The sequence below is a fragment of the Delphinus delphis genome, chromosome 1 (assembly GCF_949987515.2).
Source record: "Delphinus delphis chromosome 1, mDelDel1.2, whole genome shotgun sequence".
Lineage (NCBI taxonomy): Eukaryota > Metazoa > Chordata > Mammalia > Artiodactyla > Delphinidae > Delphinus > Delphinus delphis.
The window spans coordinates 80,445,970-80,473,765 of record NC_082683.1 but is presented as its reverse complement, the minus strand read 5'-3'; the positions used below and the strand labels follow the sequence as shown (position 1 = coordinate 80,473,765).

At 39.7% G+C, this 27,796-nt stretch overlaps 2 protein-coding genes across 2 annotated transcripts in view; both read right to left on the bottom strand.

Moving 5' to 3' along the window:
• BTBD8 (BTB domain containing 8) overlaps positions 1 to 15,836 on the bottom strand; it is a 94,650-nt gene extending 78,814 nt beyond the window's left edge. Inside the window, exons 1-3 of the mRNA XM_060025535.1 lie at positions 15,564 to 15,836; positions 11,754 to 11,948; positions 2,119 to 2,369 (exon numbers count right to left, since the gene is read on the bottom strand). Coding sequence (XP_059881518.1) covers positions 2,119 to 2,369; positions 11,754 to 11,948; positions 15,564 to 15,712 — 595 coding nt within the window. The 5' untranslated portion in view covers positions 15,713 to 15,836. The remainder of the gene's footprint in view (positions 1 to 2,118; positions 2,370 to 11,753; positions 11,949 to 15,563) is intronic.
• Positions 15,837 to 25,632: 9,796 nt separating this feature from the next.
• Positions 25,633 to 27,169, bottom strand: LOC132422020 (lysophosphatidylcholine acyltransferase 2B-like). Its single transcript, XM_060006889.1, is given in 3 exon segments — positions 25,633 to 26,510; positions 26,513 to 26,848; positions 26,851 to 27,169. Coding segments are annotated over 3 exon segments (1,533 nt in total).
• Positions 27,170 to 27,796: the final 627 nt, after the last annotated feature.

Below are 27,796 nucleotides of genomic sequence, written 5' to 3'. Positions count from 1 at the left end.
TGGTTAGATACGAAGCTAAAAAAAAAAAAAAAAATTGGAGAATACCAATTATTTAAGGGGCAGAAAGAGGAAGTTCCAGTGAAGGAGACTGAGGAGTGACCAAGAGGGAAGGAAAGGAAAAAGCCCCATTATGCCCAAATTGTTCCCTAATATGTCAATTGTGTTGGATCAAACTCATGTTTTGAAAACAAGTGTTATAGTAGAATTGGATGTATTTGAAAGTATCTGTTAACTAAAGAGTTTTATTACTGGTGTTTAGTGCAACAACAGTAAAAACAAACTGATTTAAGCTTAGTTAGATTTCTTTTATATATGTTCACTGTATCTCATTATGGTGAATGAACGAATACATGCATGTATGCCTGTTCTAGGCTTGAGGTAGATCTATTCATATTTTTTAATTATCTCATTTAGTCTCAGTCCTAAGAAGTGGTTTCAGACTGATTTTATAGATGAGGACTCTAAGACTCAGAGAGTGTAAGGGACTTTCCCAAGGCCACATAGTTAGAGCAGTTGGCAGAGCTGGTATTTGATACCCATTTTTCCTGCCTATAGTCTAGAGCTCCGCATGGTCCCACAGCAGCCTATTAAAGTGGCCAAACAAGTTTTGAGTATAAGTGAATAGAGCTCATTAACCCCTCAACCCCTTGCCTTCATCTACTTTCTCCATCACTCCATGGAAACCTCCGTGTTGACTGGTTTACCAGACACTTGCTTGTCCACATCTTACACTTGCTTGTCCACATCTTATTAACTCCTTTGCAGTATTGCATACTGTCAATGCCACCCTCCTTGAAACTTCCTTTGTCTTCTCTGACACTATGCTCTTGATTTTTCTCTCTTAGGTGCAAGCTAATCCATGAGAAACACTAGGTCAAGGCAAAGAACTGCACCAAGCCGAACTCAGCCCTGTAAGAATACACAAAACACACACAAACACCTAAAACATATACCAGATACCTCAGTTCACCCACACCTACCCATTTCTGGTGTAACAAACTTCTATCTGACTTCAGATAGCAACTTCTGGGAGACCATTTTCTACGAATATTTTTGTGCTTCTGTATGGTCTGGGCTTTCTGAGCAGAGCACTGGCAAATTTGGGTAAAGGATGGTTAAACAACAAACATGTCTTAGAAGTCAGAGATAATGTGATGCTCCAGAAAGATTCAGACTACCGTCCCCTCAAAACCATTTCCTTACACTCTAGGGTACTGAAGCTACCTTATCCTAACCAGAGAAGATTTATTTACCTTCCAAAGTAAAGGTGTCTCTCTCTCTGCAGAGGAGGATGGGCAGATCTGCCAGCAGCCTATAAAAGTCTCATAATGTTGGTGTTCCCCTCCTATGGTGCAATCCCACTGCACGTGCAGGACAGGTAACATCAGGCCCTCACCACATAGCCTCGTGGGGACTGAGGGTTGGGAGGTAGTGCTGAGATGCTCTGTAAGTAACAAACAGTCTGTTCTCTGATCCAGGGGTCTCGAGTTTCCTGTTAGAATATCTCCTGTATATATATCTATATCCTTAACAACCTCCTTCCACCAACTCACAATAATTCACAAGCTGCAACCCTTCTGACACCCACTTATACAAACAAACTAGAGGTGTTTTTCAAGGTCAAATGCCACATTTATTGTAGTACTTACGCATTTCTGAACCATTTAACATGGGTAAAACTATGCTAATCATTTTTATTAGGTTCCTATCTTTTAAAAATGTGTCACGACAAAAGTTTCAGTGATTTTGTGTCATGACAAAATGTACTGGTGATTTTTGTGTTGCATGGTGTTTTTTAAGGAATGCATATATTGTGTTATAACAGAATTGATTCTATAGTCTGCTAAAAGGAGGCTTAAAAGGAGAATTATGAATTATGTGTGTATTTTTTAATAATAACCCCATCTCTAATTACTTAGGAAAACTGGGAGTTGACCATATTATTATTTCCATTTACCCATAATTTACTTTCATTTATTTTTATTATATTGACTTTCATTTACTTATAAAAAGTGATCAGTAGAGCTGACTTGTGAAGTATATTTTCTCTAATTGTATCAGAATATAATTACTTTCATGGCTATAAAATTTTATAAAAATCCATAAAAAATACCTCACCAGTGGAAATTAAATTGTCCTCCTTGCTGTTATCTTCTGGAATGTCCTCTTTATTGTTATCTTCTGGAATTTCATGCTTCATAAAAGAATGATCAGATGACCTTTTACCTACAGATGACCTTCCATCATTGTCAGTACACTTTCCAACACTGAAGTCACATTTCTTTTGTGGTACTCCACTCTCCACTATCTTTTTCCTGAGAATTTCCTCTTCATAGTTTTTTATGTTTCTGTTTGATGAGTATACAGTCCTAAAAGACAAAATGTAAAATAAATGTCAGTGATTCTTAAAAGCTAGTTTTCCAGCATGCTGCTTTCATAGATAACGGCTATATAGTTTTAAAACCTTTCTAATCTGGACTAACTAGAGGAAAGATCAATCTAAAATAACAGAAAGTTTGAAAAGTAGTCCATAAAAATTTTTAATGTTAAAAAGGAATATATAATGCCAACAAATTATATAACCTAAATGAAAGGGACAATTCCTAGGAAGGATACACACTAACCAAACTTGATTTAAGAAGAAACAGGGTATCTGAATAGACAAATAACAAGAGATTGAATTAGTAATCAAAAACTTCTCACAAAGAAAAACGCAGGACCAGGTGGCTTCACTGTTGAACTCTACCAAATTTAAAGAAGAATTAATGCCAATCCTTCACAAACTTTTCCAAAAGATATAAGACGGAACACTTCCCAATTCACTATGTGAAGCCAGAATTATCCTGACACAAAAGCAGACAAAGACATCACAAGAAGAGAAAACTACAGACTAACATTCCTTACTAATATAGAGAAAAAATCTTCAACAAAATCATAGCAAAGTGAATCCAGCAACATATAAAAAGAATTATACATCATGACCAACTGGGCTTTATTTCAGGAATTCAAGGGCAGTTAAACAGATGAAAATCAATATTATATACCATATGCTATAGCCTGAATGTTTGTGTCCCCTAAAATCATGTTGAAAGCCAATTCCCAATGTGATGATATTAGTAGGTGGGGCCTTTGGGAGATGATTAGGTGGAGTCCTCATGAATGGGATTAGTGCCCTTATTAAAAGCAGCTCCAAAGAGATCCCTCACCTTCTTCCACCATGTGAGGGAACAATGAGAAGTCAGCAGTCTGCAACCTAAAATAGGGCCTTCTCCAGAACCCTACCATGCTGGCACTCTGATCTTGGATTTCCAGCATCCAGAACTATGAGAAATAGATTTCTGTGGTTTATAACTCATCCAGTCTGCAGTGTCTTGTTATAGCAGCCCAAATGGACTAAGACACCATATCAATAGGACAAAAACTACATGATCATCTTAGTTGATGCAAAAAAAAAAAAAAAAAAAAAGCATTTGACAAAATCCAACACGCTGTCATAATAAAACACTCAGCAAACCAACAATACAGTAGAGGGAAACATCCTCAACCTGATAAAGGAGATCTATGAAAAACTCACAGCTAACATCAGACTTAACGGTAAAAGACTGAAAGCTTTCTTCCTAAGATCAGTAAGGATGTCTGTCTGCTCTTACCACTTCTATTCAACATTTAACTGGAGATTCTAGCCAGGGCAATTAAGCAAGAAAAAGAAATAAGCTGGATTGGAAAGGAATAAGTAAAGCTATCTTCATTTACAAATGGCAAACATGTGTATAGAAAATCCTTGGAAATTCACCCAAAAACTATTTGTTAAACAAGTTCTGCAAGGTTGCAAAGTACAAGATCCATATGCAAAAATCACTAGCAATGAACAATCCAAAATGAAATTAGAAAATAATTCAATTTACAACAGCATCAAGAAAATAAAATACTTAGGAACGTATTTCACAAAAAGTGCAAGACATATCCTGAAAGCTACAAAACAATGCTGAAAGCAATTAAATAAATGGAAACACATTCCAGATGATTTAATATTGTAAAAATGGCAATACTCTCTGAATTAATCTGCAGATTCAGTGCAACAGCTATCAAAATTCAGCTAGTTTTCTGCAGAAATTGACAAGCCAACCCTCAAAGTCAAACAGAAATGCTAGAATAGCCAAAACAATCTTTACACAGAACCAAGTTGGAAGATTCACACTTTCTGAATTCTAAGCTTCCTACAAAGCTATAGCCATCAATACTGTGTGGTACTGGTATAAGGATAGACACATAGATCAGTGGAATAGAATTGAATGTCTAGAATATAGATTTATAGGCAACTGATTTTCAACAGGGGTGTTGTGATATTGTGATTTATAATATGAACTATATATTTGGTCTTTGTCCACTATTCCCAGCACGTAGCTTCTAAAACCCTTCTAATTTCCTATGTAAAAACCACAGAACATCTTTTATTATAGTACTTAAGTTTTGTTCCCAGGTCCTGAAATAGCTCCAGAAGGATAAAGGTGAAATGAATGTCTTTTGTTATTCATAGCAAAGCCCCTTTCAACCACACCAGAGTTTACATTAGTGAAGTTGGTGACTTTTTGAAAGCTCCTAAAAATAGGGGCTGGTTGCCTGGAGAACCAACCAAGGGCTTTGAAGGTTGGAACTTTCAGCTCTCCCCTCCACCTCTGGAGAGGGGAGAGGTTGAATTAATCACCAACAGTCAATGATTTAAACAATCATGCCTATGTAATGAACCCTGCATGAAAACCCTAAAGGATGGGTTTCAGTGAGCCTCTGGGTTGGTGGACACATGGAGGTGCTGGGAGAGTAGTGAACCCAGAGAGGGCTTGGAAGCTCCTTCCCACATCCTTTGCCCTATGCATCACTTCTATCTGGCTGTTCCTGAATTTTTTCCTTTTATAATAAACCAGTAATATGGTAAGTAAAAAGTTTTCCTAAGTCCTGTGAGCTGCTCTAGCAGATTAACTGAACCTGAGGAAGGGGTCATAGGAATCTACATTTATAGCCAGTTGATCAGAAGCACAGGCAACAACCTGAGGCACAGGTAGCAATCTCCAGGTAAATAGTGTCAGAACTGAGTTAAATCTGTAGGACACCCAGCTGGCATCTGGAGAACCTCAGAATTGCTTGGTGTGGGGAAAAACTCCTGCGAATTTGGTGACCACAAGTGTCAGAAGTAAAGTACTCAATGAGCAGAGTATAAAGAGTAAAGGAGACACACAGGAGGGTGTTTTTCCTTTACAGGTATTCAGACAATCCAATGGGAAAAGAAAAGTCTCTTCAAAAAACAGTGCTGGGGAGGCTTCTCTGGTGGCGCAGTGGTTGAGAGTCCGCCTGGCGATGCGGGGGACACGGGTTCGTGCTTCGGTCTGGGAGGATCCCACGTGCTGCGGAGCGGCTGAGCCCGTGAGCCATGGCCGCTGGGCCTGCACGTCCGGAGCCTGTGCTCCGCAACAGGAGAGGCCACAGCAGTGAGAGGCCCGCGTACCGCAAAAAACCCCAAAAACAAAAAAAACAAAACAGTGCTGGGGGGCTTCCCTGGTGGCACAGTGCTTGAGAGTCCACCTGCCGATGCAGGGGACATGGGTTCGTGCCCCGGTCCGGGAAGATCCCACATGCCGCGGAGCGGCTGGGCCCGTGAGCCATGGCCGCTGAGCCTGCGCGTCCGGAGCCTGTGCTCCGCAACGGGAGAGGCCACAACAGTGAGAGGCCCGCGTACCGCAAAAAACAAAACAACAAAAACAAAACAAAACAGTGCTGGGCCTCTCACCTTCTGAGACGGCCCACACTCTGTCTGTGGAGTGTGTTCCTCCCAGGGCCACTCTCGCCTTTTGAGACAGACCACATTCTGTATATGGAATGTATCTGTGTATCTCTCTAAATAAATCCACTTCTTACCTATACAAAAAAAAAAAAAAAAAAGTGGTACTGGGACAACTAGATATCCAAATGTGAAAGAACAATGTTGGACCCTAGCCTCACACTATATACAAAAATTAACTCAAAATAGGTCAAAGCTCTAAATGTAAGAACTAAAAAGGTAGACACAGGATAAGTAATTGTGACCTTGGATTAGGCAATGGTTTCTTAGATATGACACTAAAAGCACAAGTTATAGAAGAAAAAATAAAATGAAAGTCATAGAGATTAAAAACTTTTGTGTTTTCAAGGATACCATCAAGAAAGTTAAAAGACAACCCACAAAATGGGAGAAATGTTTGCAAATCATATATCTGATAAGAGACTCATATCTAGAATATATAAAGAATTTCCAGGGGCTTCCCTGGTGGCACAGTGGTTGAGAATCTGCCTGCCAATGCAGGGGACACGGGTTCGAGCCTTGGTTTGAGAAGATCCCACATGCTGCGGAGCAACTAGGCCCGAGAGCCACAACTACTGAGCCTGTGTGTCTGTAGCCTGTGCTCCGCAACAAGAGAGGCTGCAACAGTGAGAGGGCCACGCACCGCGATGAAGAGTGGCCCCCGCTCGCTGCAACTAGAGAAAGCCCTCGCACAGAAACGAAGACCCAACACACCCAAAAGTAAATAAATAAATTTATTTAAAAAAAAAAAAGAATTTACAAAACTCAATAGTGTAAAGACAAATGACCCTATTTCAAACTGGGCAAAGAATGCGAACAGATAGTTCTTCAAAGAAGATATACAAACAACCAATATGCACATGAAAAGATATTCCGACATCACTGTCCATCAGAAGAATGCAAATCAAAACCACAATGAGTTACTGCTTCACACCCACTAGGGTACCTATAATCAAAAAGACATAATAACAAGTGTTGTCAAGAACACAGAGAAACTGGAATCCTCATACATGCTGGTAGGAATGTAAAATGGTGTAGCCAGTTTGGAAGAGTCTGGCAGTTCCTCAAAACGTTTAACATATGACCCAGCAATTCGACTCCTAGGTACATATAACACAAGAGAACTGAAAGCATATGTTCACACAAAAACTTGTACATGAATGTTTGTAGTAGAATTATTTATAACAGCCAGAAAGTCAGAACAACTGAAATGTATATCAATTGATGAATGCATAAACACAATTTATATCCATATGTACAGAAAAGAGTTAACACAGGTGGGACTGGTATCTTTTGAAAGACTTGATTGTAAGAGGTGTCCTTGGCTGGTATCTGGGAACATTATTTCAACGGTGTTCCTAGCATTCTCTAAATGACAAGGGTGGCTCAGCTGTTTTTAGCTTGTGTATTGTTTATACAAATAATATGGTTTATGCTGAACACATGCTTTCCTTCTAGGAGTCTGGAATATGGGTACACATCAGGCAGGAGACCAACTCCCGGTAAAAACTCTGGGCATTGAACCTGTAATGAGCCCCCCTGGTTGGCAACATTACAGAGTTGCTGTCATAACTCATTGTAGGAAAATTAAACATGGTCTGTGTGGCTCCACTGGGAGAGGACCCTTGGAAGCTTGTGTCTTGTTTCCCATGGATTTCACCCCATGTACCTTTTCCCTTTGTTTCCTTTGTAATAAATCAGAGGCTAGAGTATAACTATATGCCGAGTCTTATGAGTCCTCCTAGTGAATCATCAAACCTGGGAATGGTCTTGGCAACCCTTGATCCATCACACAATGAAATATTCAGCCATAAAAAGGAACAAAGTATTGATAAACAACACAACATGGATGAACCTTGAAAACATCACACCCAGTTTAAAAACCCACACATAAAAGGCCATATACTATAAAAATCCATTTACATGAAATGCCTGGAATAGGCAAAACCATAATGATAGAAAGTAGATTATTGGTTGCCAGGAAGTGGGGGGAGGAGAGAGTGGAAAGTGACTGCTAATGGGTATGGCAGTTGCAATTACCAAGAATTAAGTTATTAGAGAAACTGACAATAGTCAATTTCTTTGAGGAATGAAGAGGACTGACCTGGAGGGGTCTATGGATGACTGACCAGTGGTACAGATTGGTAAGATGAGATTCAAAGATAAGGGGTTTAGGAAGAAGGGAGGGAGAAAGGTCTAGAGGCAGTAATGAAGTTCACAAGTGTTTTAAAATGTACCTGGGGGGAGTTCCCTGGTGGCCTACTGGTTAGGATTCTGGGCTTTCACTGCTGTGGCCTAGGTTCAATCCCTGGTACTAAGATCCTGCAAGCCACGTGGCAACAAAAAAAAAGTTACCTGGGAATTTAGGTTTATTCAGGTATGGTGAGGCCAACTGATCAGGAGATGATTACCAGTGAATAGATAGTTTACAACTTACAGTTCACAAGAGGAATGGGGAATACCACGCCAGGTAGGGCCACATGGGGAAGCAACAGGGTCTATTTAGAGACATAACAGGGAGGGCAAAGCATAGGCAAAAGTGGTTTTTGTGGGAAGGAATGGGTGAGGCAAGGTAAGCAGCTGACCAAGTTTAGGATTAAATAGTTTGAGTAATTTGGGGGAGAGGGGCTCTGGGCTATAAGGGTGGTCTTTAGTTGTCTGGTACCTGACTCTGGGATGATTAGGGAAGGAGAGTGTTGCCTTCTAGAGTATAAGAAACAGACAGAAGAGGTGGGTGTAGGAATGGCTTCAGGATTACTTGGTTTGCATATCAAAGTCATGCTCAGGGAATTAGCTAACTCTGGAAGGGGCAGTCTCTCCCCAGTTAGTGAGGCCCCAGATGCCAAGTTACATATATATATAGTTAATATTACAAGACACCTATTCCACCCACTTCAGCCCTACTAGTGCAAGGGATGTGGGAGAGAAAATAGCCACCACCTGAGAAAGCTGTAGGGGAAACGGAATCTTTTATACTGTGCTGCTGTTCTATGTGTTTACTTGATTGACATTTTATACTAGCATTTCCCAGTTATTGATGTTAAATTGAAAATTTAAAGGTCTTCCCTTTTTTCCTTCCTTTACACACACACGTACATGCACACACACACAAACATGCACACACAACTATAATGTGGTAAATCTTAGGAAATCAAAGATTTTTATTGAATTTTAATCATGAGGTCATAAAGCAGGAACTACTTTCCAGTGCCAATCATTTGAGCCATATCTGAAGACACGGTACATAAAAAATTTCTTCAAAGACTGTACTTACTATGCTAACTTAAGTGCATAGCAAAGGACCCTACAATAAGTAGCAATATGACAGTATACTTCAAAATCTTTATTGGTTATTTAAAGAGAAGGATGTGTGTTGAAGATACTTATAAGGACTGCATTTCATACAATAAAAATTTAAAAATCTGTTATCAGAATTTTTACTAAAAAATGTTATCTCAATACTCCACATTATAATCCTCTCCTTATGCTTTATATTAACACAGAGAAATTTCAACACAATCTGCCTTTTAAAAAAGGGGGAGGTATATCACAAGCACTTTCTATACGCAAGACACTGATGAGATACCACTGGGAATGCTCACATCGATGAGATGATCTAATCTCAAGGAGCTTCCATAACCACAGACATATTTCACTAACCTAACACAAAACAGAATGTGATTAAGTGCTTAAAACAGAGGATTGTGAAGTGCTAGGAAGCACAAAGCCATTTACTCCAACGTCCTTGTTCTAAATATGAGAAAATTAAGGCTCAAAGAAATCATAAAACAAGGTAATGCACAGCCAGAAGGCATATCTCTGTCTTGTTGCCAAGTCCAGTGCTTCCTCCACTCTACCATACTGTCTCTCATTCAATCTTTTTTTCTAACCCTTTTAAAGACAACAAATAAAGGATAACATTAATGTAATTTCTCTTTCTCTAATATATAAAAATTTGACTTTTCCCAAGCATCTTTTTCTAAACATACACTCAATAGCTGGAGAAATGTGTAATATCAAAGGGCTACTACTATGAATAATACTTACAATGTATTCAGTGCTTACTATATCTCAGGTCACTGAGCTAAGTGCTTCACAAGCATCTAATTTAACCCTCACAACAACGCTATGAGGTAGGTATTATGTCCATTTTTCAGGTGAGGAAACTAATGTAAGTGATCAGTCCAAGTTCACTCAGTTAGAAATGGTAGACCTGGCTTGACCACAGAGCCTACTCTACAACAAAGCCACTATACCACCTACTAGAAAAACAAAAGTGTGTATTTTAAAATTATGGCTGGAACTCACTGATGAACCTATTATGAACTATACTGGAAAATGATAATGATTTTCTAAATTGCACTTAAAGTATTTGTTTAAATTATAGTATGTCATACTGTTCTTACAAACAGAGGAAGCCAAGGATACCCATTTTTCTGTTTATGCTTATTGGAGCTTCATATAAGAAACTCTGAAATAATAAAAACAGATCATTCAAGCAACTGTCAGAGCATGAAATGAAGAAAAATACACCAAATCACACACATATACTTAAGTTTAATTATCCAAAAAGAATTTTCAACATTAAAGTCAACATGATTTTGATTATAGGCAAATAGTATGTCAGCAAATAACTAAAAGACTAGCATCTAAAAAATACCTAGGATTCAGGACATAAAAACACAAAAATCCAACTCTGATTTCTCATAAAAGTTAAAATGATAATTGGCACTGGCATTAAGGACAGACATACAGACCAATGGAAAAGAATTTAGAGACCGGAAATAAACCCTAACGTTTATGTGTGTATTAGTCTGCTTGGGCTGCCACAACAAAAATCATAGACTGGTGGCTTAAACAACAGAATTTTATTTCTTACAGTTCTGGGGGCTGGACGTCAAGATCAGATGCCACCATAGTGGGGTTCTGGTGAGAACTCTCTTCGTGGCTTGCAGTCAGTCACCTTCTCACTGTACCCTCACATGGCAGAAAAGAGAGAGAACGAGCTCTCTGGTGTCTCTTCTTATAAGGGCACTATTCCTATCATGAGGTCCCATCTAAAGCTAATTTACTTCCCAAAGGCACAATCTCCAAATACCATCACATTAGGGAGTAGAGCTTCAACATACGAATTTTCAAGGGAAACGATTCAGTCCATAGCAATGGACAACTGATTTTCAACAAGGCTGTACAGACAATCCAATGGAGAAAGAATAGTCTCTCCAAAAATAGTACTGGGACAACTAGATATTCACACACAAAAGAATAAAGTTGGTCCCCTTCCTTACATTACACACAAAAACTAACTCAAAATGGATCACAGACCTAAATGTAAGAGTTAAAAGCATAAACCCAAAATATTCATAGAAGAAAGTATAAGAATAACTCTTTGTGACCCTAGAATAGGCAATGGTTTCTTATCTACAATAGCAGGAGTACAAGTGACAAAAGAAAATTAGATAAACTAGGCTACATTAAAAAATCTAAAACTTTTGTGTTATAAATGACACCATCAAGAATGTGAAGACAACCCACTGATTGGGAGAAAGTGTTTGCAGATCATATATCTGATAAGAGCCTAATATCCAGAATCCATAAAGATCTCCTATAACTCAATGATATAAAGACAAATAATCCAATTGAAAAATGGACAAAGGATGTGAATAGACAGTTCTCTAAAGCAGATATATTTCTCCTCTCTCAGGATCAATCTCAAGCAGAAATTAGCCTCTCCTAATACTAAGCCTCAAAGACTCTAATACTAATACTTAGCCTCTACTAACACTAATTACTAAGATAATATGGAATTTAAGTTAGAAGGTTATAAAATAGATATGAAAATACATGAAATAAAAACACACACATATGTTTAAAAAATAGGCAATTACATACTAGAAAAAAAGATGAAGAAAGCACTTACTGTAAAAATATTCTAAATTCTGAAGCTTCAAAGTTCTCCACAGCAACAGGTTCATGATTTGTTAAGTTATTTGTATGTCCAACAGTATGAAAATAGAAATCAGGAACCCTTGCTAAAAGGACTGCTTTGTGTGCTTTGAACAAAGTACAACCTATTGAGAAAGTAACATCTGTATGGACTTCTTCTCTTAGAAGCCTATAAGGAATAAAAAGGAACCATAGTTTAATTAGTTAATTAATTAAACTAATTAATTATACACAGTTAATATATAATATGCCCATTTTTATAAAATAAGCTTTAAAAATAACACATAGGGCTTCCCTGGTGGCGCAGTGGTTGAGAGTCCGCCTGCCGATGCAGGGAACACGGGTTCGTGCCCCGGTCCAGGAAGATCCCACATGCTGCGGAGCGGCTGGGCCCGTGAGCCATGGCCGCTGAGCCTGCGCGTCCGGAGCCTGTGCTCCGCAACGGGAGAGGCCACAACAGTGAGAGGCCCGCGTACCGAAAAAAATTTAAAAAAAAACACATAAACTAAAAATACAGAGATAACAAAATTAAGTTAGTACGAAAATGAGTTTATTCTCAGTTCATCCAAAGAACATTGTCTAATATTGGTTTAGAAGGCAATTTTCTAAAATTTATAATGAAAACAAAGGTAATTACACTAAAAGAGTAAGACTATTTTTTCAAAAAATATCTTTTCCTTTTAATTCTTTCTACCAATAAAATTTATCTTCTGCTACTTATGTTGATTTTCCTTTATAATGTATGTACTTTAGATTTATTTTGGAAAGAGAACACAAAGTAATGTGATTGTTGACTATTGAATCAATTTTTTAAAATCTTACTAAAACTGAAGCAAAAAAAGTAAACAGTCAACACCACCAGCAAACCACACGCAATAACAGACAATCCAGTCTAGAAACTGGTACGCTGTACTTTGACTACTGTTAAATACCAAGTCTGAAATGCAGGCTTGGCTATCAAGAATGTGACATTTAAGCCCTTTTCCATTGCCCACCCCACAAAATATAGAACTATGCTCTAATCTATTATTAAAACAATGGACTCAAGGAAAGCCCATTCAAATCCCTTTACTAATGTTAGGACATAGTTATGGTAAAGCTCACATGTAAGGTGATAGAAGAACAGAAATCAGCATCATAATAGAAACTGTCACAATGTTTTTTCTGTGTGGTAACTATATATTTCTGCTCTGTAAATGTTAAATAGTACTTCATATAGTATAACATTATCATCAGCAAGTTATATATTCTCAGAGGACTTCTGTATTGCAGGATATAACTAGCAATCACACTAGTACACTACAGGAGGTCCAAGTATGGATAAAGATATCCATTACAGTGAAAGCTTAGAATGTTGCCACTGACACTCACTCCCCCAAGATCCAGTTACTGGCTCCTTCCTCTGATCCCTCCGTACATACCTCTATCACAGCACTTGTCACTGTATCATTATTATTTTTATAATAATAAAATTATATTATTTTAATATAACTAAAATATATTATATTCAGACAATGAACTCTCCAAAGGCAAAAACTGTACCTTCATTAGACAGCAAGAGCTCAATATCTGCTTTTTTGGATTTGGCTGTATTTTACCCTAAACAAAACAAATGCTTCAGAGCACAAAGCTTTCAGAACCTTGGAAACAATGAGCGAATAGATGCATTTTAGTCAATATTTTAATCAATAAGTTATTTCATAAGCGATTGTTAAAGTTATACAAGAATGTATTGGTCTCCCAAACATGAATAAAAACTCAAATTGTACAAATACAAATACACCATTTATTCCTCCTTCCCACCCACCTTCTACCCATCCCCCACTTCTCCCCAAGTGAATAAACAAGCATTGCAGCTGGTAGCCATACAACTGTCACTAGGGAATCTGCCTTGTTCATAATAGATGCTCATGAGTATTCGTCAAATAAAAAAAAAGTTAATGTTTTAAAAAATGTTAATGTGAAAATACAGTGCTTTTTATTTTATAAAACTACCTGTATCAGTTATAAGCATATCTTGTTATCTGTTACAAGTAACAATATCTGACTCAGACCTGCTTAAACATTAAGGAGGGTTTTATTGGCTCATCTCATAATAAACTCTAGAGGAAGGATAGGCTGGAGCAAAGGCTCAGTGGTGTCAAGGCCCAGCTTCTTTCCATCTTATTTCTCTGTCACCTACTGTATTCACCTATCTAAAGCATTTTAGACTACTGATTAAACCCAATTCTCACTAAAAATTTACTGAGCATGTACCATGTACGAAGCACTGGGGACATAAAGGGGACTAAAGCATAGTATCTGCCCTCAAGGAGTTTGTAGAAGAGTATGGCTGGGTGAGTATATGAGATTTTTTAGTTGTTTAAAAAAAAACACACACACACAAAAACACTTTTGCTTGTAACAGGAACTTGAGACTTCAGGATCCTATCCTTTCATTGCTGCTAGGATGAGGATAAATTGTTCACCTACTATACTTATGACCTCATTTTCTTTATATAAATTAGATGTATTATCTTCTTTAAATTCATGACACTTCAAGGCTCACAATACAGCCAGAAGAATAGAGCCACTGAAGAGGAGTACCACATCCTTAGAGATTCATCCTAGAAACAGAACAACTTCACTCTCATTTTTTTTTAATGTTGTACATCAATTCCCTCAGTGGTGGAGACAAGGCAGAATCTCTCATAGACAGGCCCAGATTAAAAGGAAATTTTTTTGCTTTATAAAGTTCAGTTTATAAATGGTGGAGCCTTAAGTGTGGGCAACAGTAAGCACTTTTTAAATGTAGAGTGCTGCACAACTGTTATTAATAGTAATTATGTTTACACTAGTTCAATAGTTCTCAAAGTGTGACCCAGGCCAGCAGCATCACCTGGGACCTTGCTAGAAATGCAAAAATCTCACGCCCCATCCCAGACCAACTATATCAGAATTAAGGTCTGGGTCTCAGTAAATCTAAGCTCTCCAGGTGATTCTGATGCACACTAAAGTTCAAGAATCAATGTTTTGGTGGAAATGGTAACTAGCTAGGGAATATTTCTAAGCTTCATTTTCTTTATTAACTGAGATGACGTTCCTGGATTCACTATAGCCTGAGTTAAGCTTCACAACAACTCTCCATTTGCTAGAGTCCTCATGGGAACTGGGAATTGCTGGGAGTTGCTGCGGGCTGTAGAGTATTCTAGGAGGAGAGGGGAAGCCAGGTTGTGATCAGGAAGTATTTCTACGAAAGCATTTGTGCTAAATCGTTTAAAGAGCGCTCAAAAGAGACCTCCAGCGCTCCAGTAATCTGATCCATTTTTACTCATTCTAAATAGATACTCAAAAAACTAAAAAAAATATATAAAAATATATATATATAATAAATATAAAAAAATATATATCTAATTGTATCATTTTTCTTAGAATTGTTTGAGCTTATAAAAAGTTGTGTAAGTTTCAGGACCACGAAACCTGTATCCACCCCGACATTAGCGAGTCTTTCAAGACTTAAGCCTACCCGTGTTAGAGTATTTTGGCATAAACTGGTGCTGCACAGAACTATGACGGTAATTTTGGTTTTCTTCTTGAATCTGGTACGTGGTCTCCGAGGTGCTCTGGATTGGTTATAAGGGCGAAAGAATCCGCTTTGTAGTGAGGAGACCTGTGAGCGTCCTGCAGTGGCCTGAGGTGAGGCGGACAAAGCAGGGAGGGATGGAGAAACCGAGGAGCCACAGTTTCTGGTACGGAGGTGGGCGCCTTAAGAACTGAAGCAGCCTGAGTTCCCGCCTCCTCCTACCTGAGCAGATCCTGGCTGAGCTGCTCCGACACCATCGCCTTCAGCCGGCGCCGCTCACTGGGCCCCTTCCTTTGCAAGCCCTTACTGGAAACTCCAGGGGACTCCAGAAGTACCACGGGGGCCACGCTATCCTCCCCACGGCGGGCCATGTTCCACAAAGGTACGGCGGCGCCCCGCAGGCCCAGTACAGGGTCTCACTTCCCCGCCTCTGGAAGAAACGGGCGTTTCATACCGAAAGCTCTGCTCCTACCCGAATCCGCCCCCTAAAGGAAAATGCTGACGCCTCTCGTCTCTTTGTTGACGGTCCCTTATGGCTGCCGAACCTCAGTCACGGAGAATCTCGGAGACCCGAACAGCGCCGGCACGTGACCCGGGAGGGTGTGCGCAGGCGTAGTAGCTGTGTTTTAACCCCGCCGGCAGGCGCTCCGCGCAGCACTGCCCAGGGAGCCAACTGTTCTGCGGAGCTAACCAGGTCCGCGCTGCTAACCAGGTCTGCGCTTTATCCCTATCCCTCTGCTTTCCAGTTGGTGCTAACCAGTCATTTAAATAAATGTTTTATCAAGAACTGAGTTCAAATCAACCAGTGCAGCCTTTCAGCACTTTGTCTTCCTGGGGTGTCAGCGCTTTTTTTCCCAGGAAAGACAAGTTCACTAGACCTTTACTGCGGCGCGTCACACTCCTTCCCTTACTGCTTTGGGCAAGAAAAATTGGGGGTGTGAGGGGCGCGGGAAGAACTTCGTAAAATCAGCAGGAGTTACAACACTCCAGAGCCCCCTGCAAAGGGTATGCTATAATGTCTAGAAGACTCCTTCCCCTTCTAATCCAGGGAGTGGCTCATGTAACTGCTCTTGGACTTAAGAAGAGAAATGTTAGTTATATTCCCCCACTTTGCATGTAAAGCTATAAAAGTTATGAGGTGGAAGAAAGGAAGTAATGTTGTAGGGGTAGAGCCTTTAATTGACCAAGGAATTGGGTGGATTGATGAGCTATAGAATTTTGAAATTTTGGTGTGGAGAAAAGAGCTGGAGCGAAATTACTTACAAAGTCTTTTGTTTTTTTATTTGATTACTTCTTCCAAAGGAAGAAAATTCAATCCTTCTGCATCATTCAGAAGCTCTGCACAAGGTAACAAGTACATACTAATTGCTTGGAAAATATATGGATATTGTACCAGAAGATTGGCCAAGTAGTAGCCATTTCTCCAAATAATGACCTTCTCAATTGTTCAGATACCTTAATTATGAATATACTGGATAACTGATTTTTAATCATTCCTATAGAAAAGAGGAGTGTCAAAGATAATATGATAGTTAATATTTATTGAGTGCTTTTTAGGTGGGAAAATTGCTCTACCTGCTTTCTGTGTATTAACTCAATCCTCACAACCACCATTTAGGTTGGTACTGCTATGAGCCCAATTACAGATGAGGAAGTTGAGGCATGAGAGGCTAGATAACTTGGTCAAGGTCACACAGCCAGTAAGTGGTGGTCTAGGTATTAAAACCCAGACAGTTCAGTACAAGATTCTTTCCCTCCAAAGTCCTGTAATACTTCTACCATGCCCCTTTATCAGCTGATGAAGCAAAAATTAGGCTACTCTCTGGTTGGGAATGGATGACAGATGGTTTCTGGTCCATGTAAATTTTTTTTTTTTTTTTGTGGGCCCTCTGGTGTGAGGTCACTCCTGCCTGGTTCCCATCCCCTTTGTGATGTGGGCCCTCTGGTGTGAGGTCACATCTGCTGGGTTCCTCACCTTTTAATGATGTGGGCCCTTTGGTGTGAAGTGGTTAGTCCATGTAAATTTAATTCTCTTAAACTACCTTAGGCAGCTTAGGCAGCTTTGTGAAGTAATTGAAGAAAAAGTACCCTGTTAAAAAACAAAACAAAAAAATAGTTTTAGGGCTTCCCTGGTGGCGCAGTGGTTGAGAGTCCGCCTGCCGATGCAGGGGACGCAGGTTCGTGCCCCGGTCTGGGAGGATCCCACATGCCGCGGAGCGGCTGGGCCTGTGAGCCATGGCCGCTGGGCCTGCGTGTCCGGAGCCTGTGCTCCACAGCGGGAGAGGCCACAACAGTGAGAGGCCCAAGTACCGCAAAAAAAAGAGAAAAAGAAGAGTTTTAATGGTGCTTCACATTCCACCATTAGAGATTTTTTACTTAAAACATTATTTCTATTTTAATTAATTTATATCTGTAATCATTTACACCTTAATGTGAGTGAAATTATCAAAAATTTTTTCCTCAAAGGCTTTATGATCAGGAACACTAGAAAGTCCTGGGAAGCTAGCAACAGGAGCTCTGAAGGTAAACACTGCTAAATCCATAATTTTATTTAGGGTTGGCCTTAACTGTGATCCTTATGTGTGAAATATAAGTTTAGGTAAAATTGCCTTGGAAGGCAAAAAACTCATCTAAGTACTACAATTTCATGAAAAAAAGTGATTCTCTTAGATGTATTTTTTCTTTCTTTAAAAATGTTTTCAAATGAAGCATTTCAAACATACAAAGAAACAAAGAGAGAGCTACAGTGAACCCCGATATACCCATTACCAAAATTCAACAATTATCAAGATTTGGGCATTATGTTGTATCAGTTTTTCTTTCCTTCCTCATCTTTTCTTCCTTTCTTTATTCCTTCCTTCTCTCCTCCTTCCTTGCTTCTTTCCTTCCTCCCTTCCTCCCTCCCTCCCTCCTTTCTTTCTTTCTTTCTTCCTTTCCCTCCCTCCCTTCCTTCCTTCCTTCCTTCCTTCCTTTCTTTCTTTCTTTCTTCCCTTCCTTCTAAAAATTTTAAAAGTAGAGCCCCAGACACCATTTCATTTTCTCCTATATACTTCAGTTTGCATCACTAAAAACTGTACATTTTCTTACATAACATTACAAAACCATTAATGGTATTCCTTATAAATCGACAATAATTCCATTTCCTATGTAGCCCATTGTAAAATTTTACCAACTGTCCTAAAAAATATGTTTTACAGTTGGTTTGTTTGAATCGGTTTTCAAACAAGATACAAGGTTACATTTGGTTCTTACATCTCCTGAGTTTCTTCTAATCTCCTGTATTTTCCCTCATGACACTGACATTGTGGCAGAAGCCTGAGCAATTTGAGCTGTAGAGTATGCCACATTTTAAATTTGCCTCTTTGTAGCATCACGCACTGTGCTCATCCATCCCATATATTTTCTGTAAATGGAAGCTGTTTTTAGAGGCTTGATTATATTCAGTTTCAATTTTTTAGCAAAAAACCTTTCTTTTTTTTTTTTTTTGCGGTACGCGGGCCTCTCACTGTTGTGGCCTCTCCCGTTGCGGAGCACAGGCTCCAGACGCGCAGGCTCAGCGGCCATGTCTCACGGGCCCAGCCGCTCCGCGGCATGTGGGATCTTCCCGGACCGGGGCACGAACCTGTGTCCCTTGCATCGGGAGGCGGACTCTCAACCACTGCGCCAGCAGGGAAGCCCAGTGAAAAAAAAAACTTTTGTAAGTGGTATATTAGTTTTCTATTGCTGCTTTAACAAATTACCACAAACTTAGTGGTTTAAAAAAGCACACTTTTTTTAACTTTCAATTCTATAGGTTGGAAGTCCCACATAGATCTCACTGGGCTAAAATTCCTCTTTGGGCCGGGCTGCATCCCCTTCTGAAGGCTTGAGGGGAGAGCTTCCTTGCCTTTTCCAGCTTCTCAAGGCTGCCTATATTCCTCAGTTCTCGTCTCCGCTTCTCCAACTTCAAAGTTAACAGGTTGAATCCTCCTCACATTGCATCATTCTGAACTCTTCTTCTCCTTCCTTCTTCCCTCTTTTAAGGACTGTTGTGATTACTGGGGACCAAGTGGATAATCCAGGATAATCTCCTTTTTTTTAAGGTCAGCTAATTAACAACCTTAATTCCATCTGCAACCTTAATTCCCCTGCCATGTAACCTAACATATTCACAGATTCTGGAATTAGGAAATAGACATCTTTGGGGGCAGGGGGAGCAGGGCAGGGGGAGCAGGCATTATTCTGCCTCCCACAAGCAGTAATTCATTTTGAATCCTGTCAGAAGGCACATAATCTTTGGTTATCCCCATTTTAATGTTGTTAAAATGTATCATTAATTTTCATCTGATAGTTTTGTCTGTTGATGACTCTTACTTTAATCAATTAACTAGGGATTACAAAATGATTTTATAATTCTATCATTCTTTCTACATTTATTTGCTAGAAATTTGCTGGAAATCTTCTGTAAAGAAGAATTTTCCCTCATCAATGAGAAATACTGGATATCCAGAAATACACTTCACACTGCAAAGGCAGGATAAATGCTTAATTCTCTTATTTAAATTATCCTTTTTTCAAAGGCCCACTCATATTATGGAAGGTAATCTGCTTTACTCAAAGTCTACTCATTTAAATGTTAATCTCATCTAAAAAATACCTTCACATCTAGAATAATGACTGACCAAATATCTGGGTACCATGCCCTAGCCAAGTTGGCATAAGTTTAGAAAATACTCTTCTCCTCTTGTGTATCTCCTTTACTCTCACACCACTGTCACACTCACAGTATTTCTGACACCAAATGTGAGGGGGGGGTTTACACACACCTAGCAATTCTGTGACACCAGATGGATGTCAGGCAATTAAACTCAATTCTGACACTATCTATGTGGAGACAGCATCCGATCCAACAGATTTAAGGCTCAGTCCCACAAGACTGCTCCTCCTTCGGTTGCCAATTGCAACGCCAGGTTGTTACTATGGTTCTAACCAATCATCTAGAAATATAAGGTTCCCGCAGTCCTATCCTTGGGTTCAATTAATTTGCTAGAGCAGCTCACAGAACTCAGGGGAACTGACTTACTTACTATTTGCCTGTTTATTATAAAAGGATACGATAAATGATACAAGTAAACATCCAGTCGAGAGAGGAAAAGTATTGGGTGGGCCAAAAGGTTTGTTCATCTTTTCCTGTAAGATGGCTCTAGTAGCACTTAGTTGTCTTTATCATTTGAAACAATTTTGTTAGATTGTATGTGACAGCTGTCATATCAGCGTGCATTTAAAAAAAGACCTATCAAAATCGGTGAATTTTTGTGTAGCCATTTTAATATTGAAGATAGAAGAAAAACAGCAACATTTTCAGCATATTATGCTTTATTATTTCAAGAAAGGTAAAAATGCAACTGAAACACACAAAAAATTTGTGCAGTATATGGAGAAGGTGCTGTGACTGACTGAACACATCAAAAGTGGTTTGTGGGGACTTCCCTGGTGGCACAGTGGTTAAGAATCCACCGGCCAATGCAGGGGACACGGGTATGAGCCCTGGTCTGGGAGGATCCCACATGCCGCGGAGCAGCTAACCCGGTGCACCACAACTACTGAGCCTGCGCTCTAGAATCCATGAGCCACAACTGCTGAGCCCCCATGCCACAACTACTGAAGCTCACGTGCCTAGAGCCCGTGCTCCGAAACAAGAGAAGCTACTGCAATGAGAAGCCCACTCACTGCAATGAAGAGTAGCTCCCTCTTGACACAACTAGAGAAAGCCTACACACAGCAATGAAGAACCAACGCAGCCAAAAATAAATTAATTAATTAATTAATTTTAAAAAAAGTGGTTTGCGAAGTTTCGTGCTGGAGATTTCTCGCTGGATGATGCTCCATGGTTGGGTAGACCAGTTGAAGTTGATAGTGATCAAATCGAGACATTAATTGAGAACAATCGTTATACCACGCAGGAGGTAGCCAACACACTCAAAATATCCAAATCAAGCACTGAGAATCATTTGCACCACCTAGGTTATGTGAATCGCTTTGATGTTTGGTTTCCACATAAGTTAAGCGAATAAACCCTTCTTGACCATATTTCCACATGTGATTCTGTACTGAAACATAACAAAAACGTTCCGTTTTTAAAACAAATTGTGACGGGCGATGAAAAGTGGATACTGTACAATAATGTGGAAAGGAAGAGATCGTGGGGCAAGCGAAATGAACCACCACCAACCACACTAAAGACTGGTCTTCATCCAAAGAAGGTGATGTGTATATGGTGGGGTTGAAAGGGAGTCCTCTATTATGAGCTTCTCCTGGAAAACCAAACAATTAATTCCAACGAGTACTGCTCCCAGTTAGACCAACTGAAAGCAGCACTCGACAAAAACATCCAGAATTAGTCAACAGAAAATGCATAATCCATCAGGATAACCAAGACCGCATGTTTCTCTGATGATCAGGCAAAAACTGTTACAGCTTGGCTGGGAAGTTCCGATCCATCTGCCGTATTCACCAGACATTGCACCTTCAGATTTCCATTTATTTCGGTCTTTACAAAGTTCTCTTAATGGAAAAAATTTCAATTCCCTGGAAGACTGTAAAAGGCACCTGGAACAGTTCTTTGCTCAAAAAGATAAAAAGTTTTGGGAAGATGGAATTATGAAGTGGCCAGAAAACTGGCAGAAGGTTGAATATGTTGTTCAATAAAGTTCTTGGTAAAAATGAAAAATGTGTCTTTTATTTTTACTTAAAAACCAAAGGTACTTTTTGGCCAACCCAATATGTAGGAAGGGGCATGGAGTTTCCATGCCCTCTCCAGGTGTGCCACTCTCCCAGAACCTCCATGTGTTCACCAACCCAGAAGCTCTCCAAAATCCATAGTTTGAAGATTTTTATGGAGGCTTCATCCTATAAGCCTGACTGATCATTAACTCTATTTCCAGCCCCTCTAACCCTCTAGAGAATGGAAGGGTGAAGATTCCAAGCTTCTAATCATGAGTTGATTTCTGGTGACCAGCCCCAATCCAGGAGCCCACCAAGAGTCATCTCATTAGAACAAAAGATGCTCCTATCACCCAGGAAATCCCAAGGGGTTTAGAAACTTAGGAATGGAGATCAAAGACCAAATATTAGAACTAAGGATGATCCTAATACTCTTATCACTTAGAAAATTACAAGGGTTTTAGGAACTCTGTGCCAGGAGCTGGGGCAAAGGCCAATATACATTTTCTATTATTTCACAACATATACAAGGAACCATCACAGTGTCAAAGTATGCATATTTAGATAACAAAAATGTAAAGAAATACAAGAAGTGAAACTATAAAAGTCAGGAAAGCAGTTTAAATTTGGGAGGAAGAAAGAGGTTGTAATTATGATTGGGGGCATAGAGGAACTTATAGGGTGGCTGGAAAAGTTTTAATGTCTTGAGCTGAGTTAGTTGCAACAGTGTTTATCTTAAAACAGATTATATTCATAATATACAATATGTAATAATTATTATTAGCTACAGATTTGTTTGGTATAGTTTTTAACTGTAAGCACTTTACAATAAAAAGTTTAAGTGTTACCTGTTACAGGTAGAGAACTAATGGTTACCATAGGGGAGAGGGAAGGGGGTTGCAGTTAGGGGTAGGGGATTAAGAGGTACACTATTATGTATAAAATAAGCTACAAGGATATACTGTACAACACAGGGAACATAGCCAATATTTTATAATAACTATAAATGGAGTATAACCTTTAAAAATTGTGAATCACTATATTGTACACTTGTAACTTATATAATATTGTACATCAACTATACTTCAATTAAAAAGTGTTATATATTAAAGAGGGTTTAAATAAAGCAGTGTTTAACATTTTGAAGTTAAAAGGTAGAATATAATGAAGTAATGACCCTGACATTTTGTATAGCTCACTATCTAATTAGAGATAATTTCAAACTTCAGTGAATATTTGAGTAATAGTACCCTTGTTTGAGTAAAGATACATCTTGGTAACTATTTTTAAGTGAAAATCTCTTATTTAAATGAATAATTTCCATTACCTTTAAAAAATCATTGTATTTGAATTACATATGCATGCATTATTATCATGGAACTATCATGCTGGGGGGTTGTTACAGAATGAATTATTTGTGTCCTCCCAAAATTCATATGTGGAAACTTAATCCCCAATGTAATGGTATTTGGAGGTGGGGCCTTTAGGAGATGACCAGGTCTCAAGGGTGGAGTCCTCATAAAAGGGATTAGTGCCCTTATAAATTAGACCCCAGGGAATTCCCTAGTGGTCCAGTGGTTAGGACTCTGTGCTTTCACTGCTAAGGGTGCAGGTTCGATCCCTGGTTGGGGAACTAAGATTCCACAAGCAGCACTGAGCAGCCAAAAATAAAAAGTAAAAAAAAATATAAATACATAGAGACCCCAGAGAACTCCCTCTGCCCCTTCTGCAAGGTAAGCCCACAGTGAGAAGACATCTATGAATTAGGAAGCAGGGTCTCACCAGACACTGTATCTGCCAGTGCATTGACCTTGCAGCCTCCAGAACTGTGAGAAATAAGTTTTGGTTGTTTAAGCCACCCAATGTATGGTAGTTTTGTTATAGTAGCCTGAATGGACTAAAACAATGGGGATTATGAAATATCACTTATCCATCTCCTTTTTTCAGATCAGAACTGCATGGAAATTATTTCAAAATAATATGATTTTTTTTCTTTCCCTTTCCTTAAGTTTTTCCATCTGCTCACCTTTCTCCCACTCTTATCTCTTCTTCCTTTCTACTCTTTCAAAATACCAGGAAGCTAACTAATGACCCTTAAGCTTTAGGGGCCCCACTTGTACAAGCCCTTGCAAAGGTCTAGTAGGGTCCCTAGGAATGTGTCTACTTGGGTATGTTTTTGTAAGGTCTGCATAAGTAAGAGATTTTGACTACAAGTGATCAAGACTCTTCCCCCTTAGTCATATATCCCCTCATATCTGGTGGCATTGAGTGGCTGTAGGCATTTTGAGGATTCAGCCACAATGAAGCTGAGTTGGGGATACAGTAGTTTGGGTTAGCAAGGCATAGTTATTGGTTCAAAATCACTTCCACATCTAGATAAGTTGTTGCTCCCTGTCCTGTTGTAGGAATGGCTTCTAGGAATACTTCACTGATTCATCCTACAAGGTGACATGAAGGGGTAGGGCTCAAGGTCACATCACTATGTGAAGATGTCTTACAGCAAATGATGCTGGAAGTACATGGATAGTGAAGGAGGTACACAACAGTAAGCAGAAGTTTCATGGGTGCCTAGTCAGAACAAAAGAAATGTTCTCAGTAATGCAAAACATTCGACTATAAACACAAACTTTTCCTTTTTGGTGAGGGTCATACATAACAGAATTTATCAGAATTCCTGTATTTATAACCTATGTTTATTATATTAGCTTTCTTTTCTCATGATTTCCCATTCTAAATAATCACTTTTATACCTTAAAAATAAATAAATAAAGGGCAGCTATGCCATATATAAGTGTTTCAATGGTATTCCCAATACTATATCTTCCTGATGTTTATTTTTATTTTGTCTTGTACAATAAGAACATTTGGGCTACTTTGAGAAAGAGCAAGGAAGCATTTATGCAGCAGATCCTTTTTGGAGGGAAGAATAATGGTAACAAAGTATTTATTTATTGCTAGTAGAGCTCTTTTTTTGTTTTTGCGGTACGCGGGCCTCTCACTGTTGTGGCTTCTCCTGTTGCGGAGCACAGGCTCCGGACGCGCAGGCTCAGTGGCCATGGTTCACGGGCCCAGCCGCTCCGCGGTATGTGGGATCTTCCCGGACCGGGGCACGAACCCGTGTCCCCTGCATCGGCAGGCGGACTCTCAACCACTGCACCACCAGGGAAGCCCCAGTAGAGCTCTTAATGAGGTATTTTCTCTGTAAAAATGAGGGAGAGGTGGTGGGCTGTAATATTTCTCTGACCTTAATTTAGCAAAAAGAAGGCCCTTTATTTCACTTATTTTTTTCTTACTTTAAGCAGAATAAAGGCATTAACTAGAACCATGCTGGGTGAACAAAGTTATAAGCAGATATTTTTCTACTTTTAGGCCACATTGAAACAAACATACTACCTGAAGAAGAAAATTAGGTACTATAAAATCAAATTGAAATATATATTCCTTAAGCACATTTTAAATATCATAATTAAGTGCCCAGGCCACTTAGAGTAAAAACTATTGTGTCTTTCCTCAAAGGATAATTTTTATTTCAACCTGGATGTTAACTTTCACCATTTTCAGGGCTGCCTTTAACATCTGAATACAACCATCAAACCTGTACTTGCTGTGGTAACGAATATATATAGGCTGCCTGGAGGTCTAAGTATGAACTAAATAACTTGGCATATCCTGGATGCTTCAGGGCAAAGTTCTTAAAGGTCCTGTATGAAATGTACTCTGAGTTCTGTCCAGCTATCTATCGAAAGAGTCTGTAAACATCAAGATTTGGCACTCCAAAAGCTGCCCGAAGTATAGCAGCTAACTCCTGTTCGGTTATGAAACCATCACTATCAAGATCAAAAAGCTTAAATGACATGTGCAGAATCTTTTCAGCGTCGGCAGGATTGCATAGGACAGTCAGACCTATCACATACTCTCTGAAGTCTATGCTGCCATCATTATTCCTGTCAAAGAGGGCAAAAAGTTGTCTCAAGGGCTCTGAAATTGGGAGTTTCAAATAGTTCGCCAACTCTGTAATTCCTATCTTCCCTCCTTTTGAGGCAGCTGCAATTGTAGCACATTCATCCAAACACTGATGAATATTATCCCAATCTAACATTAATTTCTGGCTAATTTTTGTAAATTCAACCAAACCGCCTTCCATGGGTAGTCGAAGGTTACTTGCAGAAATCATCAGTCTGCAATCTTCATAAGTGTGATCTGTCACAGGCACCCCAAGAGCATTGGCCATGATGATCCTCACTGTATTGGCAAAAAGGACGGGGTCTTTTTTTTCTCGGTCATTTGGGATATAAACGGGCATAAACTCAACTTCTACCCTGGTGAAGAGTTGACTCAGGGTCAATATACAGGTCTGGAAGCCTGTAAACCACTGCCAGGTCCAGGTCACGGTGTCCAGGGTGTTTGGCTACCTGAGCAGCACTGGCTGCACAGGAACACCTGGAGAGAAGGCCCCTAGTTTAAAGTGACCAGACAGCTGCGGTTGGTACACACTCCTTCCAGGAAAATCAGGATCTGTGGCCACTTCCTATCAGATATCACTGGCCTCAGGATTTCCTCCCGGGTATTCTTCCTCGAATTGGGGTCATCTCAGGTCACAAGCACCGGCTGCGTTGACAGTAAGAATTTCCCAGCCACGGGGATACGCACATTTTGACTCGCAGAGACCACCGAGGGGAACCCTGCTACGACACAGGCGACTGCGTCAAAGAAACTGGAGTGCAGTGCTGCAACGAAGATGCAGGCCTCGTCTCGGGTTGCCTTTATCCCTTTCACTTTAACCAGGAACCCTGCTGAAAAAAAGTCACCTGAAACAAGAACTTGAGAGTTGGCTGCACCAGTCTTCTTCTCCAACTCCTGGCGGGCTTGGTTGGTCGAGCACGACGACCTATGGTGGAAAGCGCAGCCACCGGCCAGAGGAAGATGAAGAGGACGGCGATGTAGGACACGCGCACCGGCACCAGCACAGCCCCCATGAGGACGATGTAGGCCCAGCGCCACGCGCTGATGTGCGTCTGCTGCGTGAAGGGGTTGTCCACGGCCGGTGGGTACAGGGACTTGCTTGTGTCTTGGCTGAGGGTGGATTCCAACACCGCAGCCTCGGAGTCCGAGGTGGGCTGTGCCATGAAGCCCACTGTTCCTTAGTCTCAGGACGCCTGTAGCTTGGATCTGGGGGCGGCCCCCGGAGTATACCCCTGCCCCATATTTAAGTGCTCTTTCCGTTCGCACAGTTAGAACTCTTTGAGGCAACTGTGGGTTAATAGAAAATGATATATTACCTTTAAAGTAAGAAAAATCAAAAATGGTAAATGATGTAACAGGAGAATTAGAATCATATCAACAGCACAATCTTTTTTGCTTTTTGTAAATGGCCTCCTTTTGACATATATGCTTAATAAATTATTTTCACATAATTTCTGAAATTTACATTAAGCATATTTATATACCTACTAAGGATGAATTAAATAGATGAATATTTATTAATCACAATTTTTTAATTTAAATGCCATTACCAGTCAAGTTTACTTACAGTGAGAGGCTTTGGCAGTTGGTAAGTCAAATTCATTTACTCTTCCTACAAATGGATCTCTTTATGCTAAGAGGTCCAACTGATGGCAACCTTGAGCCTTTATATCTGTTACAAGTACTCTTCTACATCCACTGAAAATTAGAATACATCCATTATCATAGGCCAGGATTACCCGTGGCACGTTTTGATGCGTACTGTTAATATTAGTCCAGATGAACTGGTC